This window comes from Limanda limanda, chromosome 21, assembly GCF_963576545.1.
Source record: "Limanda limanda chromosome 21, fLimLim1.1, whole genome shotgun sequence".
NCBI lineage: Eukaryota > Metazoa > Chordata > Actinopteri > Pleuronectiformes > Pleuronectidae > Limanda > Limanda limanda.
The window spans coordinates 4,077,630-4,097,871 of record NC_083656.1 but is presented as its reverse complement, the minus strand read 5'-3'; the positions used below and the strand labels follow the sequence as shown (position 1 = coordinate 4,097,871).

The following is a 20,242-nucleotide window of genomic DNA, read 5'->3' as shown; positions in this document are numbered from 1 at the left end:
TAAAATCAATACCTGTTAAGAAAGTGTCTTTCAGGGAGACGGACGAGGAATCCGAAGATTTCAAACACACACACACACACTCGAGGCCCACGGCGAACGGTTGAGTGACTGTGATGGCTTCTAATCAAAGGCCATTAAGATGTGCGGCGTTTGAGGGACACACTCTCCCTCCGTGTGGCCTCGCTACTTAATGGGGTGTAGAAGAAGAAGACAGACGACAGGAAATGGTGAAAAATAATAGAATTAACAGCAAAGGAGAAAAGCGGTGGAAGTTGAAAACAGAAAGAAAGAAATCTCGGAGCCTGATGGGCTGATGTGTAAAGTCCAATAGTTTACATATAGCCTATGGTCGATGCAATTTGCTCAGTGTGTTCTGCCTCTTTTAGTTTAAACCTACTGGAAACCACAGCGGAAATGTGACTGGTGAAAGTAGAAACAGAAAAACAGAAGCTTCCGGACCCTGACCGACAGATTCTAGATGTGAAGCTGCAGAATGAAAAGCTGAGAGACGGAAAATTAAGTTCCTGAAAAATAAACCCTACGTGGGCTGAGTCACAGTGTGTGTGTGTGCATGTGTGTGTGTGTGTGTGTGTGTGTGTGTGTGTGTGTGTGTGTGTGTGTGTGCTTGTGTTTGTGTCAATGACACAGCACCAGAGCCGACAAATAAAAGATAATAAGAGAGAATTTGCTGCGTGAATAAATGAGCAGGACATTGAATGGAAAATAGACAAACCGGTAATTAACATTGACTATGTTTTAGAAGTGTGGGCATTAATTTTAAACACATTTCACGTGTCTTCGAGAAGCTTGTTTGTTGCTTTCATGGGAGTCAATAGCTCCGATAAAGGCAGCGTTAATTAAATTGCTGCTGGAGCCGGCCACCTGTCGCCATTATTCACACTCCACTAACAATGCACACACACACACACACACACACACACACACACACACACACACACACACACACACACTCAAACTGGGCCGTGTCTGTCCGTCCCGCACACAAACACATGCACACGTACAGCACAGGATTCCTCTGAGGGATTAGCAGCAGTTGTGTTGTGTGTCCGTGAGGGAGTTGGACCGGAGAGAGCGAGCGAGCGAGGAGGATTCTCAGGTGAGCGTGGGACAGGAAGCAAACGCTAAACGACGTGATGAGGCCCGACAGCGGCGTGACGTCAGCTCGGAGGGAGCGGAGGTCGAGAGGGAAGGAAACGATCACAACCAGAATGATGAGGGAAGCACTGGGAAGTTCTTGTGTGCCCATCTAAAAGTATCATTTCAAAGTTGTCAGCATATAAGAAAGTGTTGTTATTGGAGATGATCAAGGATTTTGTAGAATTAATATTCTGATAAAAGCTTTAAGACAAGATGCTTGTCCACATACTTTTGGCCTTATAGTACATTATATCTTCATTCATAGAAAAGAAACAGAATAAGGCCAAAATATTTAAACCACTAAACAAAGTTTCCCTCGGGATCAATGATCTATCGTTCTATTAAAAAAAGATCTTAGTGTGTAATTTTCTGTCAAAGCACAAAATATCATTGCTTTTCAGATAATGTAACTGTAATTACAATAAGAATAATAATTGTTTTGAATTTGAAATTGGTGGATATTCCTCATCTGGTCCCTGCACATTGTGCTTGACCATCATTTACTAAATGAGCTGAGCGAGCTGCGGTGGAGGAGACTGGCTCTGGCTCCGGTTCAGCTCAGACTCTGGCAAAAGAAACCGTCATCTGTCCGAAGAAAAGGTTTTTAATGAGCGAGACAAAAAGTTTTAATCACGTAAAACATCTGCTCCGCGGAGAAGCTGCTCGGACGCCACGGCGAGATTAAGTGATTTATAAATCTGCAGACTTCTGTCTCTTCCCCTTCCCTCCCTCTCTCTCTCTGCTGGTCACCGTCCAAATGGGACACGGCCGCTGGAGAGGGACGGTGAGAGAGGAGCCGGGAGACGGTGGGATGGGATAACATTGTCCACTGCTAAGACAGATGTCTTCATGGTGGACAAATCAATCTTCTTTACTGGCAATCGATGTGCCATTACTCCCAACAACAACCATTACATACTGTATATCTCTCTCTGTAATTAATGTGCCATGGAACAGTCATCTCTGCAATCTGCATAGCACACACACACACACACACACACACACACACACACACACACACACTTTTCTTTATTACTTTTCTAACAGGCCAGACCTTTATTACTGCTCACACATGTAATGGGATGTTCGCATGTGTTTTTTTAGTGGTTCATACTGGGTGCACTTTCAGGCCATGACACTGAAAGGCATCATAACATGATATACAAGTACATATAAAACATATTTCCTTTACCTCTATGCTAAATATTTAACTATTCCAACAGTAAACTTATCAGTATATAGAGCAGGGTAGTAAAAGATGTAAACACACACAATCTCCAGAGTGATTTAGTCCTTCTCTCATTTTTATTCTCAGGACGCACAACTGTTAATGTTATCAAGTTATTGTAAAAATTTGAAATAGTATGTATGTATTTATATGTATTTACTGCTTTTCTAGTATCCTCGTCCACTTGAGAGCCACGTCCACCGAGTCACACACATTCCAACAGCGCTGCCACATGCTGTGCCTCTTCACACACTGTCAGCGAACCTGTCAGGGACAATATGTCTTCAGTGTCTTGCCCAAGGACACTTTCCCATGTGGACCGGAGGAGCCGGGGATCAAACCACGACCTCCTGGTTAGTGGACCAGGGGCTCAACACCTCCTGAGTCACTCATGCAAATTATATTGTGTGTAGAATAAGTTCTCACTCACAGATTCTAATTGAGGATCATGTTGTAAAATGTGTTTTTTGTCAGAGTCGGAACAATAAAGCTGAGCTGATACATTCTCACCTCCGTCATTAAACTCACGACTGAGTATTTAGGGCCCGAGCACAGACATCAAAGGTGTCTGGTGAGGCCCTATTGAAATTGTAAGGATTATTATTATTATTATTATTATTATTATTATTATTATTATTATTCAGGCAAATGAATTGGCTTTTTGAGGGCTTTAACATGCTCAACTTCTTACCAAAATTTGCAGAAAGTTAGAAAGTGGTGAAAATTTACGTATTCTGAAGGAATTTTCAATGGGCATCGCAAAATGGCTCAACGGTGCCCCCCGAGACAGCCCGAGACCCCCGGAAGGTGTTCCCATTGACCTATCTTCACAAAAATCGATATACAGGTGTATCATGACCAGACAAACAAAAAAGTCTCTTGGTGCAATTGGAAAAACACAACAGGAAGCCTGCTATTTTGCATTTAGTGGCCATTTTGGCCATATTCCACATTTTTTCTTTGATACACTTGTACTTATTATTATTATTATTATTCAGGCAAATGAATTGGCTTTTTGAGGGCTTTAACATGCTCAACTTCTTACCAAAATTTGCCGAAAGTTAGAAAGTGGTGAAAATTTACGTATTCTGAAGGAATTTTCAATGGGCGTCGCAAAATGGCTCAACGGTGCCCCCCGAGACCCCCGGAAGGTGTTCCCATTGACCGATCTTCACAAAAATCAATACACAGGTGTATCATGACCAGACAAACAAAAAAGTCTCTGGGTGCAATTGTAAAAACAAAACAGGAAGCCTGCTATTTTGTATTTAGTGGCAATTTTGGCCATATTTACAAACTATTTCTGTTTTCCGTGGTTGTTTGAACACGATGGAGACGTTGTGTATTCCTGGCGAGCACCTGTTGTAGGGAGTCAGAGCTAATAGCTGTGTAATGGTTGTTGTCTGCCACGCTGCGATCTGTGTGTGACACCAGAGGTGTGTTTTTAAAGTGCTTAGACACTCGGCACACACAATTACTCTGTGTTTAATGAAGTGTGGAGGTTTGCGGTGTCTAGTCAGAACTAAACTAGGGCAGAGGAACGGGAGAGGGAGGGTGCAGATGTCTGCGTGCAGCACTGGGTTTTATTTGAAATGTGTCAACGCACATCGTGCCGTAAGAAACCTGGTTTTCTGAGCTCAATCCAAATCCATGCCCGCCTTTGAAATACATGTTTTTATTGATTATTTATTAATAAGAGCAAACCTGGGGTGAGAGAGACAAATGCTTAGAATAATATGGACATTGAGCTACGGATGAGAAGGAGTAAATGTGGAAGTGCTGATGACGACAGTGTGACACAGAAAGCTCCCGGCTCCTTTGGAATTCAGTCGCTGTTTCCAGCTGAATAATGACAATCATGAGCTCCGAGATATCTCTGGTATCAGCTCCACTGATATCAGGGGTTCGGCTTCATCAAAATTTATCTGGGGCTACAAACGGACTTTTAATTGACAGATTGACGCCACTGTCATCGTAACTACGAGGCACAAGTTGGTTAAACTTCGATAATTTGATGTGACTCTGCGACTGAGTTCAGATGTATAAAGGTGAGTGTGTGTTTTTTTTGTGTTGCACCTCTCTGTGCGGTTGGACTGACGCCGGCAGGGCACCGTGTTGCGGACGCACGTGCCGGTGCCGGGATCCACGTTCTCCACCATGACGAAGGGATGCTCCTCCAGCGTCGCCACGGTCAGGTGGCGGTCGTCCGACACTTGCTCCAGGAAGCTGCCGTACCGAGGCCAGACGGGATAGCGGACCTGGAGGATCCCCCGAGAGTATGTGCCCACCTGCAGACGAGAGGGGGGGGGGGAGAAAGAGCTCATGTACATGTTTGACTTCAACTTCATGTTTTGTCTTGAACTACTCAGGGGGTTGAAAAAGTTTACCTGCACCGAGGAAGTTTGTTTTTTGAAACACCAGAAGTCCTTAAATATCAAGGCAGATCCAGAAATTTCTTTACATTGTTTTCTTGACATAATCATTGAATTCCATGTGAACATTTCATGGATCTTGACAACAGAAATCTGGCACATTTAGAGAACTGATATCTATGAGTGTGTGAAATTTGGTGCAGCTTGATTGGATTTAAGGGAACCCTTGGGGGGGGGTTGCCCTCCACTGAGTCCCATTAGTTAATTTTATGTTAAAAAGGAGAATTTGCATTCACTGACCTGCAGGAAGAGGATTAGAAGATGAAGAGCGAGTTCATTAATGCAAACTGAGACTCTAAAGTTTGACTTAGACGTATTGGGGGAAAAAGCCAGAAACGAATACAACGTGCAAACTGCCTGCATCACATTAATAATACACGCCAGCATGTGTTGCCTTCAGTCCGTGTTCCTTCTGTTGACTGATTATTCAATTATGAATTTTCTTTTTTTGGTCGAACTAAAGGAAACAGATTTAAATGTCACCGTTCATAAATGAAAACCGTTCGAGTGATTAAGTGCGATTTACTTTTTCTGTCTTCGCTGCTTCAATAATATGAAAATAAAAGGTTTGTATGATGAAGAGATTCTGCAGAATGAAAAATGTGACGCAGACGAGCTGCAGGCACGGAAAAAACCTTTCCGGGGAAAAAGCAACAGATTGAGTTTTTTATAATGTCGGGGGGGAACCACTTCTGACCAGAATTGCTGCAGAATATCACATCACCCAATGAATAATCCCGTCGGAGTCTGCAGTAAGCTCAGTGAAACCCTCTGTGAGAAGCAGGACTGTTTGTCACATCAGCCCGAGCTAATGAGCCGTACTGAGCTCAGCCCGCTCTGACTTACTGCACGCCACACTCGCTCCCTCGCCGTTTTAATGAGAGCTCTTTCTCACAGCGGCTTCCTGATTTGTTCCTCGGCTCCCTCACGCTAACGCTCTTCCCCTCGCCCGTACACGGATGGTTTACAAATCTGCGGCGAAGGTACAGTGTGATGTGGAGGAGGGTGATTTGTTTTCTCGGCGCCATCTGTGAAGCACGGCGATGCAGTTGTGGAGATCAATCACTTCAGTCCGTCTTTTATGGGATTCTCATGCGTCTTAGCGTCTCACAGAGGAAGTCACTCCTGGAAGCAGCTAGAACTTCTTATTTTTATTTCTGGATCCTGTGTTAAAATGCAGGAATTTCCCCCAAATCCTTCAGGAAATAAATGTATTATATAATGTTGTTTTTGTGGAATGATGATTCGTGTAGGGCAGCTTTATTATTTGAGAATTAATTAGGAGTCAGAGGACTGAGGCTTGTGCAAGACTTTTTTTTGGCTCCACAAGCTGAAGGTGATTTACTCAAATCATTTTGTTTTCGGGTATTTGTCTCTAGTCTTGTGATTCTTCAAGAAGAACCTGGATTGGTTATATGTCCCTTATTAAGCAGAGTATTGCTCCACTTTAAACACTTTATTATTTAAAAAATTCCATGTTTCCTTCAAACTGCACACATCCAAAATAACATTCAAATATATTAACAAACAGTTGCCTATTTACACAGACTGAGCAGCAGTAGCATTTGTCCACCAGTGATTAATAAAAAGTAATATCCACTTTCCCTCTAACAGTGTTTTGGTCTCCTCCACCCTACGAGGCAAACATCTGCTTGTTCCCCAGCTGGTCACTAACTCTTTAGTGCCGGGAACGCAGAGCACAGTCAGTTTACTGGAGATTTGTTATTTCGCTGAAAGCTGCTGTTTGCTGCGGCTGGAAATGAAACTGATGATTCGGGCGAGAGAGAAGCCAAACGGTGAAGTCCTGAGTCGAAATAAAAAACATCTTATGTCCCAGGTAGCAAACAGATCCAGCTTCAAACTTGTTGTGGTTATTCTACAGGTGGAAAAGAAATGAGGAGGACGGAGACAGGAACTCTGAGAAGGGCTCGTCAGGGAAAGTATCATGTTAAAGTGTCAGGGTGTCACGATGGAGGAGAAAGACTTGAAAAGAGCGAGCACGCCACGAGCTGTCATCTTCACGGACGAGCGACAGGACGAGAGGAGGAGGAGGATGGGGGGGAAGAGAAGGAGGCTGTGACAGATCGAGTTGTAATGACACCGAGAAGCAGATTCACTGAGTTCAGACACGTGTTCGGGATGTGACTCGTTCTGCTGTGAGGCCGCATCGCACCTGGACATGAGCACAAAGCACGTGGACGACCTGGTGTGTGTGTGTCAAAGGTGTTGGCTGCACAAATACGACATTAACGCTCACACACACACCACTGCAGCACAACTCAATGTCCAGTTTGTACACACAACCGTTTACACACACACCAGCCAGCGAGGTGACATTGACAAAGGAGGTTGGTCTTTCCAGGGGAGAAATAAATGAGTTCAACTGTAGCTGTGAGATTACGTTCAGGTCTCTTTGTGTTGTCGCACTTTTTCAATACACCCTCGGGCAGTGTGCGGGTGTGTGTGTGTGTGTGTGTATGTGTATCTTCATGAAATGGTGATGATGAAACCGGAGTAAGAGAAGAACGCTGCTCCAGCAGGAAACTCACACACTGTTGTTTTCAGATCACTCATTTAACTTGTTGTGTCCGGCGACATCAACAGAGTCGAGTGTTGAGGACACAGAGGGAGAACAGTGAGCGTAAGATACTTCATGAGCTACGTGATCCATCCATTATTTATATTACCCCTTATCTGCTGAGGAGCGAGAGGTCGGCTACAGCACGGAGAGGTCGTCAGTCCATCACAGGACGAACACACAGAGACACACAGAGACAAACAGAGACACACAGAGACACACAGAGACACACAGAGACACACAGAGACACACAGAGACACACAGAGACACACAGAGACACACAGAGACACACAGAGACACACAGAGACACACAACCACCCAGGTCGTGTTCAATGAACCTAAGTTCCACGTCTACACTGACACAGGGAGAACATGGAAACCACAGACTGTGAATAAAGATGGACAACAGGTCTACACCTCCTCATGAAACCGATGAACCCATCACCATTTTGTGCCTTTGGAGCCGGAGCCTGAACAGCAGCCATCGACCAATCGGGGGTCAGTCGGAGCTGTCAATCATGTTGTGCTCTTACGACACGAAGAAACTAATCAAAACTGAACTTAGATTGAGAAATAATAGTTTGACCTGTACTGTGTCTAATTAGATTGGTCCATGTCCCATCTATTAACATGGAGATGACAAGGTGGGGTCGAGATGCTTTGGCTTCACTTTTAAGGAGCAGTCGTGTCGTCCATCTTTTTATAAACCATCTACGCTGCAGACTTCACACACAGGTTCAAACCCGGACCCTTCTGGCTAACCACTGCACCACCGTGCCGCTCCCAGGTACATGACGTTGTCCTCAGAACAACTGAAGCAATTGGCCGCTCTTCAGGTCACTGTGCTGTTTGTGTCCGTGTGTCTCTGGAGCTCGTACCTTGTCCCAGAGTCTCTCCCTGTCCAGGGCGATGATGATCATGGAGGGGTGGGAGAGGAAGCCCTGGTTGTTGAAGGACAGATCTCTCCGTTCCCACGTCACATTCAGCATGTGCCTGCAGCCCAGAGAAAAACAAACTCTCAAACACGGGGAGGGAAAGTACCGTCGCATGTAATCAAAGAAACTTCTACATCACACCGGAATTTACATATTCATGTGCAAAGATAAACACACGTAATTATCACCTCCTAATTAAACCTAAAGCTCCGCTGGGTTTAATCTAATGTGGGAGACGGGAAGTGGTTCATCAGGGGAAGACGGGGGCAGGTGATTGGTGGAGAGCATCGTGTTAGGACTGAGTGATTCTGTTGACGTCCATGACAGACTCACACGAGCCCATTGACAGAAAACAGCAACGCAAAAGTGACGGAACAACTTTTCCTTCCAACGGGAAGAACACAAACTTTTTTTAAAGCTCAGAGCATCAGAGGAAGTGATTAACTCTGCTCTTTTAGTTGTGTTAGCGTTCGTGTTTGTGGCTTTTGCCTGATGAGACGTCTCGGCCAGCCATGAATAATGAATCCAACCTTATAACTTAATAACCGTGGCATAAAGTTTGCATTTCAAACTGTGAGCAAAACACAAAAAAAGTTGAATTCTAAAGCTATGGTCTCGTGTCTCTGCATCAGTGAGGATCTCTCTAATAGAGAGAGTCTGTGAGCAACGCCTCACCTGAACAGAGTGTTGTTGTTGGAGGGCTTCGCCGGCTTGCTGCAGTCCCCGTGTCCCTCAGGAATGAAACCGTACTGATTCTTGAAGCTTTCGGCCCCTTTGGCTACGATGGCGACTCCCTCCCTCACCCTCTGCCGCAAGCTCTTCCTCCACTGGTCCGTTATCACGCCGATCACGCCGATGGGGAAGCTGACAGGTGGAGGGCTGTCGGGGTTGCCCACGGCCGAACTGGGCAGGATCCAGATGTAGCCCGGCCCCAGCAGGCCCACCTCTGCTGCCTGGCTGAACAGATACTGAGCCTCGTCGTGGGAGCAGTACGCCATCAGGACCTGAGAGTCCACCTGCAGACACAAGGAGAGACCTTCTCAGTGGGGACTCACAGGGAAGAGAGAAAACTGAACGTGGAGCAGCGCTGGAGACCATCAGGAGACAGCAGCTCCAGATGTTCCTCTAGACTCAGTGAAGTTTGCTAACTGCAGATTAAAGTTTTCTCTAAGTTACAGAAACAAAACAGTGAATCAAAAGAGCTGATTACACACAATACTTCTTAAATCATTTTATACCGATTATTAAAACCTGACAACTGCCCCTGTTGTTAAGTAATAAAGTTAAATTGTTATATGACGATATTGTTGAGCTAAATAATATTATGTTTGCAAAATTGGATATTTCCTACTCATGCTAAACTTTAAAATACATTGATTGTAATAATTGAGTTTTCATATATGACACAGGAAAGATGCAAATATCGGAAAAGAAGGAGCAACAAAAGTGTGGAAGATGCTGATGAAGATGAGAACATGTCTCTTTGTGATTTTCGCAGCAAAAAATATACGTCATGTTCTTAATGAATAAAAGACAAACTCCAGATAACGTATGGACACAATTTTCAAAACATTTTCCAGAGTTCCTGACTGAAAACAGCTTTATCGACAGTTTTTCGTGTGTTTCTCATCGTACCTGCTGCAGCATGCGCTTTGTCCTCGCATCATTCGACCCAACAGACATTTCCAGAGTCAGTATATCCTGTAGGTTCCACAGGAAGTAGGACGTATCTGTGTAGGCCTCCACGATATCCACAAAGGTGTCGTATCCCGGCATCAAACTGGTGATCACCGCAAACTCGCCCCAGTCGTACTCCTCCATGAGCTAAAACAAGGATTTAGTTTTGATGAGACTCTCGACTGTTTGATTGAGGTTTAATCGTCAGTGGTTTTTATTTGTGTACCTTGAACATGCAGAGGATCTGCTGCTCCAGAGACGCTCCCATCTGCAGGAAGGAGGAACCCTCTGCCTGTGAAGAGACTCGGGTTTAAGGATTCAGGTGGAGAAAATCTTTCAGGAAATCAAATATGGGTGACGCAACAGCAACTTCAGTGCTGCTGTCGTTTCTGCAGAACCGATGTTCGCTGTGAAAATGGTTTTGAAATGTTGTCTTGTCATTGTAGGACTTTATTTCTCAAAAAATGCAGAAAATTTTATTCATTTCAAGATTTCGTTTCGCTTCTGTGAAAACATCACGAGTTCTGAACGAGCCCTCGGGTCATGAATTGTTCTTCGTCTGTGAGAAGATAAACTCTGCTCAGGTAAAAATATCTCGAGTGAATCAGTAAAACAAAGATCTGTAACAACAGCGATTCTGTCACAACAGAAGAAAATGACCTGAAACGCTGTCACTGCTGCAGAATAGTTTAATTCACATGAAACCTAAACAGAACTAGACTGAATCTTAATCACTTGATCTCAATTAATAGGGCATCTATCACTTGTGAAAGTATTTCCATTAAAAGTCAAGCAGGCAACACAGTGGAACGGCCTCTAAAACCAATTAGGTTGAAAAGAAGAGACAAATGGAGCGAATAGAGAGAAGTAAATTATAAGTGAGCTTGGACAGAGGACACTTGTATTCATGACATCTTTAAAAATCTTCATATATTTCCAGTAGGCGATTTATGATAATCTCCAAGAGCCTCATTGGAAAGTTTAGAAATCGCTAAAACCACATCCAAACAAGAGAAAAGGGTTTGACAGGTAGGGACACAATAAACACAATAAACCCGTTAAGTTAATAAAGACTCAGATGCTGAGTCGTGGGTCGTATATGGAGCAGTTACCATGGATATTTATTCAGTTTGCACTTTTACAGCCTCTTACATTTAACAAAAGAGCTTTGATTTTCCATATTCAGCCACTGTCTGGTACAAATGTCTCTGAACTACAAACGCTCAGTCCCGCTGTTCTCGTTCTGTCACGGAGGGGTGGTCCGGCGGTGTGTGTGTGTTCATGCATTTGCATACACACTTCCATGTGTATTTTTGTGCATCGCATTTGGGATGTAGAGTTAATAGGGCCGTTTGAATTAAAGGCCATGGAATGTCCTTCAAATATCATTCATAAAAAGTAGGCCATTGAGGAAGAGTGAGGGAGGGACGGGAGGAAGATAAGACACAAAATGTTCAATTATAACAAGGTAGTCGTCAGAGCAGCTGTCAGACACATTTCTTACAGGGATTTAAACATGAAACCTTCAAATGACAAAGGTATTAATTAATGATATAAGTTGATTAGTTAATTAATGCTATGAAAAGGGGGTGAAACATCGTGATTGACAGCTGAGACTGACTGTTTCAGCGGATTCAAACCATCCCTCTGCTCTTTTCTGATTTGGACCTTTGCAGTCACAGGGTGGATGAAAGATCCAAGCGTCCTGACGTCGCTGTGAGGGATGAGACGACCTGTGATGTAAGCAGGAGCAACACTGTGCCGGGTTCAACACGAGGAGTAATATTCTAAACTTGACTCACTAACGGACAGCGAGCTGCTGCAAGAAGGTGAAGATCAGAGTAACGTGGCGTCCTCTCTCTTTGTCACATCCCTCATCTGAGCAGCGAGGACGGGAGCCGAGTGAAACGTCCACACGCAGCAGCACACGTGTTCAGACGGAGAGAGTGAGGGAGCAGATAGTGTGAAACTGTCAAGTGCCATTTGAGAGCAGGTCTCAGATCGTCTCTCCTCGGCTCAGAGGTGACTAGCTGTCATCTCCTCTTCCTGTTGCTCTTCCCTCTCCCACGGCTCAGAGAGTCTGCAAATCCCCGGGGAGCCGTGCAGCCTGAGGAATACCACAGGAATATCACAGCCTGACTCTCCTTCACTCAATTTTCGCCGGGTTTTATCTCCGCCGGAGCTTGTTGGAGACTCACCTCCGGGGGATCAAACCTCCAGCAGACCACTGACTGGGCTGTGCACCAGAAGAGCTATAAAAAGAGCGTGTACACAGCCACGCCGGGCTGCCAGGGAATGAATAAAAAATGACTGGAAGTCCGGGTTGAAGCCGGTGTCCCACTTCAGCTGCTGTGACGGAGGAGTGGTGAGCTGCGTCATTAAAATCCAATTAGTCGAGTCTAAGCTTTAAAACATAGAAAAGAACGTGTCGATCACTTGTTTCATCATTTTTATAATTAGAAGCAAATGTGTCAAATAACTGAATTTCTGAGTGAAATAAAAAAAGAATTGAAAGGAAATTTGCTTGTTTTCGAACTTCAAACACAAACACACACACACACACACACACACACACACACACACACACACACATATACATACAGGTACCCAGTCCAACCTTCACTTCCCAGCCTTCTCACCACCTTGGCAATGCGGCTGTCACACACACACGTAATTAGCAGTCCTGCTGCAGGAGCGTATGGTAATGTGACAGGAGGATGGTGGACACGCTGGCTGCTCACACACTCCTCTCACCGGGCTGCACCGGGAGAACTCTGCACTGAACCAGCCCCCCCCCCATGGCTGGACAGACCGGCGCCGGTCGACCCGGGAGCAGGTCGCCGACACAGATGCTCGATCGCATGTGGACCCGAGATGCATCAATAACGTGGATGTTACTCTTCAATCTCTTTTATTCAAGTTCCCAACTCCTGTAATGGAAAGTAACTCCAGTACTCTTTTACAATTGTGTTAAGAAAGTTGAGGAAAAAAATCTGCCCATTTCTCTTGCACTGAAGTCGGGGGTGGAAAGCTTTCAATATTAATGTCAAAACCAAAACCTCAAACCAAATCGTTCTTCATTTTAAGACAAGTAGAAAAATATGCGTTTGACATGACCCTTTAAATAGAAACAATCTTTTTAGTTTTAGTGTAGAAAAAGCATTTTAAGCTCCATCTCAGCTCGTGAGGCTCTAAACTGGAGAGAAGCCTTCCTGTCTTACCACCCCCCCCTCCTCTCCTCCCCCCTCCATATATAACCTTTAACGGAAAAAAAAAAATCACTTCTGAAACTACATTAAAAGCCGCAGCTTTAGCAATTTAACAGAGTGCCTTATTGAAATTACTGGACCATGCTGTGAACCTCGGGAGGCTGCCTGGCCTCCAACGTAATTTCATTCCCAGCGATAAAAACCAGTTTCAGGTGGGAATACAGCGCGGCGGCTCTGGGCTCCTCGTGACCTGCTTCTGGAGTTTCTGGTTTCTGGACCATGAGGCCAACAGAGAGTCAGAAGTGAGGGGGGGGGGCGAGGGGGGGAGCGGAGCCGGGAGTACGGAAGGACAACCGGAGAAAGCAGGTCAGTCCGAGCACAGAGACAAAACCCGAAAGAAGAAACTCTGATTGACTGATTGATTCTGTCCGACTTCCCGGATCCAGGACGGCTTCAAATCGTAAGAATCGATGTTTCACGCTCAGAATTCTCGAGCTTCGCCTCAGAAATCCATCAGGTTCTCTCTTAAAAAAGCTTTAGCTCTTGTTTACTGGCAGACACGTAAAAGCTGTCAGCCCCGTTTGTTCCAGACTTTATCACCGGCTACGACCACAACCGCTCGTTATTTGATGTTCAGAACGTTAATGAGCAAAATCTGCTTCACGAGTGATTAAACACTCACTCTGTACAACAGGGACATTTAACAGTGCTTCATGAAAACAGATACGAGTCGTCACGTGCTGTTAATTCATCTGTTCTCTCCCTAAACGTTACTCAGCGGCCAAATCATTTTTGTGACAGGTTTATTATTTAACAAGGAGTCAGCGGATACTAGATTCAAAAATTAAAAATGATCTTTTTCCAACGTTTTTGAAGCAGAGTGATAATCTTTGTTTTGGGTGTTGGGGGATTGTCTCAGCATCATAAAGTCACTGGTGCCAGTTTCAATGGAGCCGGCCACCAGGGGGCGATCCAGATGATTTGGCTTCACTTCTGAAGCTGTCTTGTCGTCCATTTTAATACTCAGTAAATACACAGGTACTTACGGTCCTTTCATTGGATGTGTTGACATTAAGAATAATATATATTTAGAGGTTTCTCAGTTTAGTGTGAATGAACGTGACTTGAACCCATGAGCCAGGACGTCAAACTCATCCAACGCTTCCAGTACGAAGTGAAACACTGACGCCTGACTTCACTTTTACTCTTTTGAGGCTGAATGGCAGGAGGATCCCTGCAGCCACATTATGAAACCTGGTGAAACCCCCTATTCTGCTGTCGGGGACAAGTTTGCCTTCCGGGCAAAAACATTCGTCAGGCTCCGGTTTTCAGCTGCTGTTGTTTAGGCAACAAAAATACTTGGTTGTCTTCAGGGAAAGATCGTGTTTGAGGAGTTTCACCGAGTGAGACGTTCCAGCATCATGAGGATCATATTTCATTCTTATTCACCATGTAGTTTTTACATGAACAGAATTTAGAATGACATGATTTCCAGGAGACTGAAGTCAATTACTATCACAATCATCGTTCATCATTACATGAACATCATGTATCAGGTGTGAACGAAATTATGACTGTTCTTGGATGAGACATTAATCTATAATCAGCTTTTTTGAATTTCCAGGGGGAGACAATTCAGCCCAAAGTTGACGTTACACTTTAGAGTTTGTGGTCGTCACCCGTTCTCCCCCCCGTCACAACCTTGTTTACCAGTATCCTCCCTTTCTTAAAGGGACAGTTCACCCGAAAATATGTGTTTGAGTTCACAAAACACTTTTCAGGGTTTCAGGGGCTTTCAAATTTGACTCGAAACATCTTCATTCACACATTTACGTTTGAATAATTGATATTTACTTCAATTGTTTTGGATTTGGCTGCAACGCTGTTCACCCCCGAGACCCCGAAAGTCACTCAAACCCTTAATAATGGGGGGTTTTAATTTTTCGGGGGAACTATCCCTTTAACTCGTCTCCTGTTCTCTCCGGCTGCACCACTCCCAAGACGCGACATCTGGATGCAGCTCCCTCTAATGATCACCCAGCACACTGCAGTGACTCACCAGCCAACCGACACACACACACACACACACACGCAAACACACACAGACACACACATATACAAAAAGAGAAAACACACTCAATCCCTAATTTCCAGCTTCTGTGAGAAAAAGATGTTTTTCCTCTCTTTTCGCTCACAGGCCCTATTGAACGCTCTTCATGCTTCTTCTCAGCCGTTCCTCGCGCTTTCTCATTTCCTTTCGCTTGATGTATGTGCCGCCTGACAAAAGACACACTTCCGTCTTTTCATCCTCGTCTCATTCACTCCTTTCCTTGTTGTTTGCCATAGAGAGATCACTGAGACAGGAGCCATAAATAGGTGGCCCGGACGGCTGCTGCTTCTTTTTAAACCCACCATCAAAGATATTCATCATCATCAGGCTATTGATAATCAAGCACTATTGAGCTCTTTTATCCCCTAAGAGACTCGCGCACTCAGACATATGTCTTTCTCCGTCCAATCCACCTGTCCCATTGTGCCAAACAGCTCCGACAAGCTTTTTTCTCCCCGTGCTGGCAACAAAGGAGCGTGTAAGAGAGAATGGGAGCGAGTGTGGGGGGGGCTGAATGAGGCCTTCGACAGGCGCACCTCAGAGGAGAGAGCATAAGTCTTTGAGCTATATAGAGAACTGTCACTCAGCACTTTGAGCTCGCCAGGCAAGCGGTCGCTCGGCACAACAGACAACGTCCCATCTGTGCGTTTGTTTTTCTCTGCCTCCGTCGAGCGGAGAGGTTAAATAAGCCAGACTGAGCCGAATGACATAATACAGATTGTAGACCAGTGACAAACTTTGCCCCAAATACTTTGGAATACTTTGGCTCGTAGATACTTTTGCCCGGTGGACGAACAGCACATCTGGGATATGAGCTCCGCTGTCGCCCAATTTAAGGTGAAGCAGCGACGAAAGGAGGAAGAGGGATAATACGCAAGGAAGGCAGCAAAACAGAAAAATAGAAGGAGGAGAAGAGCGAGTGCTTTTGATTTGGGGGTGAATGATGAAGGGCTATGGGGGGTTTCAGCCTCCTGAAGGGTCTAATTAACTGTTTAATAGGGTCCTGGAGCTCCGAGGGAGCAGGGAGGAGCACGGCACTGTCGCTTAATGGATTCAATGCACAAAAGAGCCCAAAAACTGGATTTAAATATGTTCAGGAGGGAAATATGGTTAAAAAAAAAACAGAATTGGAGGGTTTGAAGGGCCTTAAAGGAAATATGGAGAGTAACGGGAGATAGGAGACGAGGTGGGAAGTAGAATGAAGTGGGGAAGAAAGCGAGGAAACAAGGATGAAGAGGGAAAGGGAGATGCATCTGTGAGACTCTAAAACACATCCTTCAGGCAGCTGTCATTTCACTCCTCTCTCCGCCTCTTACTCACTCACTCACTCTGCGTTTCCCGCTCCGCCATCAAAATACAGCAAATCAACTTCCCTCCTGCAGCGACATCTCCCTCTGTTTAAAACCCGTCCGCCGTACGACATGACGCCTCCAAATACTTTTGATTAATGTGAATCTGATAAACGCAACACGGGGAGGGGTTACCAAAATGTTGCCTGGGGCCTCGGGGGTGAAATCCTGTGCTCTCATCACTACACTTTTAATCTCAGGTTGTGATTCTGCACACATCTCAGGATTCTCCCATTTGGGGGTGTGATCTCGTGCGTGAGGGTGCTCATTTGCATGTGTGTTTCCACGTGTGAGCGTCACTTCTATAAATACAAGGTGTTGATGACAGCTAAGCAGTTAAAGGCGGGAAGGTGAAGACGAGCAGAAGAACAGGAGGAGCGAGAGGAAGGAGGGATGGAGCCATTACGCTGCTCAGGAGTGGAGAAAAGGCGTAGATTAAGAATCCAGCCTGGCGCCATTAATCTCTTCTTTACTGTCTAACTACACAGCTCTCACAGCTTCTCCGTATCCATTCATCAGCCAGATACTTGTTAAATCATAGCAGGAAAAACTTGCTGCTCCTCAATTGCTCAGGGATGATTGATCGAGGCGCAGATCGCCCTCAGCACTCGTCTCCCCTTCGCAAAGTTTCCCTTTCCCACAGCTCACAGACTTTTCTCAGGGATTAGAGGAGCTGATGAGGGTCGATGGCTGCAGTCATCACTGACAATTCACCCATCTGTATTGCTCATATCCAAATATTTGCATGCAGGGAGTTGCTCGCCCAAAGTAGGTTTCACTGCTCTGACCTACTTAAGTTGTTTTAAGCTGAATGACGCCGGTGAGGAAGAGTTCTGACGAAGACAGGAGGCTGTGAGGAGCGAGCGCTGCAGCGACAGGCTCGACTAGAGGCTGTTGTTCAATTCATTCCCACAATCTCTTTGTCCTTTCGTCTTTAATTGCACATTATACTCTATGTGTCTAATGTTACATCAATACCTCCGGGTGAAATGCGGTTTCTGTGGCATAGCAAGTGTAAGCAGAGAAATCCAGTCTCCAAGCCGGTGATGGGCCGGAGCTGAAGAGACAGGCTCATTATTTCAACATTACCTTGTATGGTATGACAACTGCCGAGCCACCGCTGATGCCCACGATTGGCAGAGCTGTCTGAGTGGAGAGGAAGTCCAGGATCTGGGCCACTTCTGCCACCTGAAGACAAAAACAGACGGGCTCCATGTTTTTCCAGAAAGAGAGTTGAGAATGTTGCTCCAGCTCAGTGGAGATTTGGATCGTATCGTAAAATAAGAATTGATCTAATTTCCACTTTCAATTCCGACTCTGAAGAGCACATGAAGGAAAAGTCCTTACAAGTTTCCTGTGGAGTTTCTATTCTGGTGTCAACGCCATCATGTAAGAAACAATAAAAAGCTTTTCTCCAGTGAAGTGAGAACGGTATAGGGCTTAAAGGGCATTTCCAAAATATACATTTGTAAATTCAACTTCCCATTTCAAATAAAATACTCTTTACTTCTCTAACTAAGTAAACACTTTACAGTAAAGTCGGGTTTCTCTCAGGGCTCCTTCCCCTGGATTGATTTAGGGACCATCTTCGTGTTGTGAATAGGGTTGCAAAATTCCGGGAATATTCAAAGTTGGAAACTTTCCATGGGAATTAACGGGAATTAACGGGAATATACGGGAATATACGGGAATTAACGGGCATTTTGTGGATAATGTTTACTAACTGTATTTACCTTGTCATATACAGACATGAATATAAACATTTTGTTTTGTCATAGGCTGATTTGAGCCCTGAGGAAACTTTGGGCACTTGACTCTATGCTTCTGCATCGTTGTGTCATTCTTAACATAGGTCTTTGCACAGTATTTGCAAATGTTCACAGCCTTTCCTTCTACATTGGATGGGGTGAAATGTCTCCACACATGAGATAGTGCACGTTGCATTGTTCTGTAGAATAAGATGAGAAAAAAGTTTGTAAAAAAAACACTAATGCAATGCCAGAGATATAAATAGTTAGCCAAACAATTGGAATCATCTGTGAAAATATTTTATAATTGATGGATAAATGAATGGAAATAGGCTAGATGAACAGATGAACAATCCTCAATCAGCATGCCAATATATTTTCACCAGTAATATCATAGAAACTTACCTGACTAGTAAGTTTCTATGCTGGGAATTATCTGTGCATGTGATGGAATAATGCACAGTGGAGGGTTGAAACTCAACATGCAGCGTGTGCTGCATTCCATACATCTTTAAAATAGAGTTTTGAATGATGCTTTTATTGCTCAGCGTTTAATTTGCGTATTTATTTTTTTTTCAAAATTCCCAAAATTCCCGAGCTAAACTTCCCATGGAAACTTCCCATGGAAAGTTTCCGGAAATTTACCGGAAACTTTCCGCCCCTTTGCAACCCTAGTTGTGATGTGAGCTGACAGGACAGGACAGCTGTTTCCTCGTGTAGCTTTAGGAAACAAACATTTGGGCGACTGAACACCGTGACTCTGCCGAGGAGCTTCTTACCTGAACTCCGGCCCCGGAGCCCACGTCGTCCTCAAACACCACGCCGTGCAGCTTCTCCGTGGTCATGGTGTCACACAGGCGCGTCAGCAGGTCGCGGGGGTTGGTGTCGTTGACCAACACCGTCACGGGGCTGACGACCACGGGCAGGTCCACGAAGTTCTCCCCGCTGAGACGACCCCTGACCTCATTCTGGTAGCTGGAGCCGCTGAAGACCACCGCCACGTTGATGGACGATTGGAGGAGGAGAGGCCGGGCCTGCAGGGGGAGCGGGGAGGAGATGAGGAGCAGGAGGAAGAGGAGGAAGAGGAGGAAGAGTGGAGACCAAGGAGAGGGAGGAGGTATGGCCATGTTGCCAGCCTACTGCCTGGAAAGGAAGGAGGCAGAGAGAGGAGGGAAAGAACGAGAGTCACACAAAAGTGCTGCTTTACTTTTATGATGTTTTGGACACAATCCATCTTTTACTTCTCTCTCATGGTCGATTGCTCTCTGACCTTTTTCTACTTCATTAGCTCGGTGTTTAGACTCCTGTGTCATGAGTAAAACTGTGTGTGCGTGTGTGTGTGTGTGTGTGTGTGTGTGTCTGTGCAAGTGTGTGTGTGTGCAAGTGTGTGTGTGCAAGTGTGTGTGTGTGTGCAAGTGTACATGCATGTAATCCTCTGTAATCCAGCCCCCAGTGTCATGACTGTAATCACCTCTCCATCTCCACATATCTTTAATTCAGCATGCACACACACAAACACACACACACACACACACACACACACACACACGCAGAGTAAGCATGATGCCACAACTGTCCCACAGGTCCTCGACTGTCCTCACCAGGATTACATTACATTACCTTACTTCAGTAAAATAAACATTTCCAACACGAGCTTTGTGACCTGGTTCCAGCTTTTCCTTCTGAAACCGTCAGATTGACCCGGTGGAGTAAATTAATCTAAGTGAAGATCTGCTGCTGGACTCCACAGGACAAAGAGCTGCTCACCGGTTTGTTCAAAGTTCAGAGAAGCTCGACTCGGAACGCAGGACCCTGAGT

At 45.0% G+C, this 20,242-nt stretch overlaps 1 protein-coding gene across 1 annotated transcript in view; it reads right to left on the bottom strand.

The window, feature by feature from the left end:
• The window catches only part of LOC133028187 (glutamate receptor ionotropic, NMDA 2C-like), a 33,894-nt gene extending 14,343 nt beyond the window's left edge, over positions 1-19,551 (bottom strand). Inside the window, exons 1-7 of the mRNA XM_061095381.1 lie at positions 19,204-19,551; positions 17,766-17,864; positions 10,235-10,300; positions 9,967-10,155; positions 9,007-9,347; positions 8,275-8,389; positions 4,463-4,674 (exon numbers count right to left, since the gene is read on the bottom strand). Of these exons, the coding sequence (XP_060951364.1) occupies positions 4,463-4,674; positions 8,275-8,389; positions 9,007-9,347; positions 9,967-10,155; positions 10,235-10,300; positions 17,766-17,864; positions 19,204-19,551 (1,370 nt within the window). The remainder of the gene's footprint in view (positions 1-4,462; positions 4,675-8,274; positions 8,390-9,006; positions 9,348-9,966; positions 10,156-10,234; positions 10,301-17,765; positions 17,865-19,203) is intronic.
• Between the last annotated feature and the right edge of the window lie 691 nt (positions 19,552-20,242).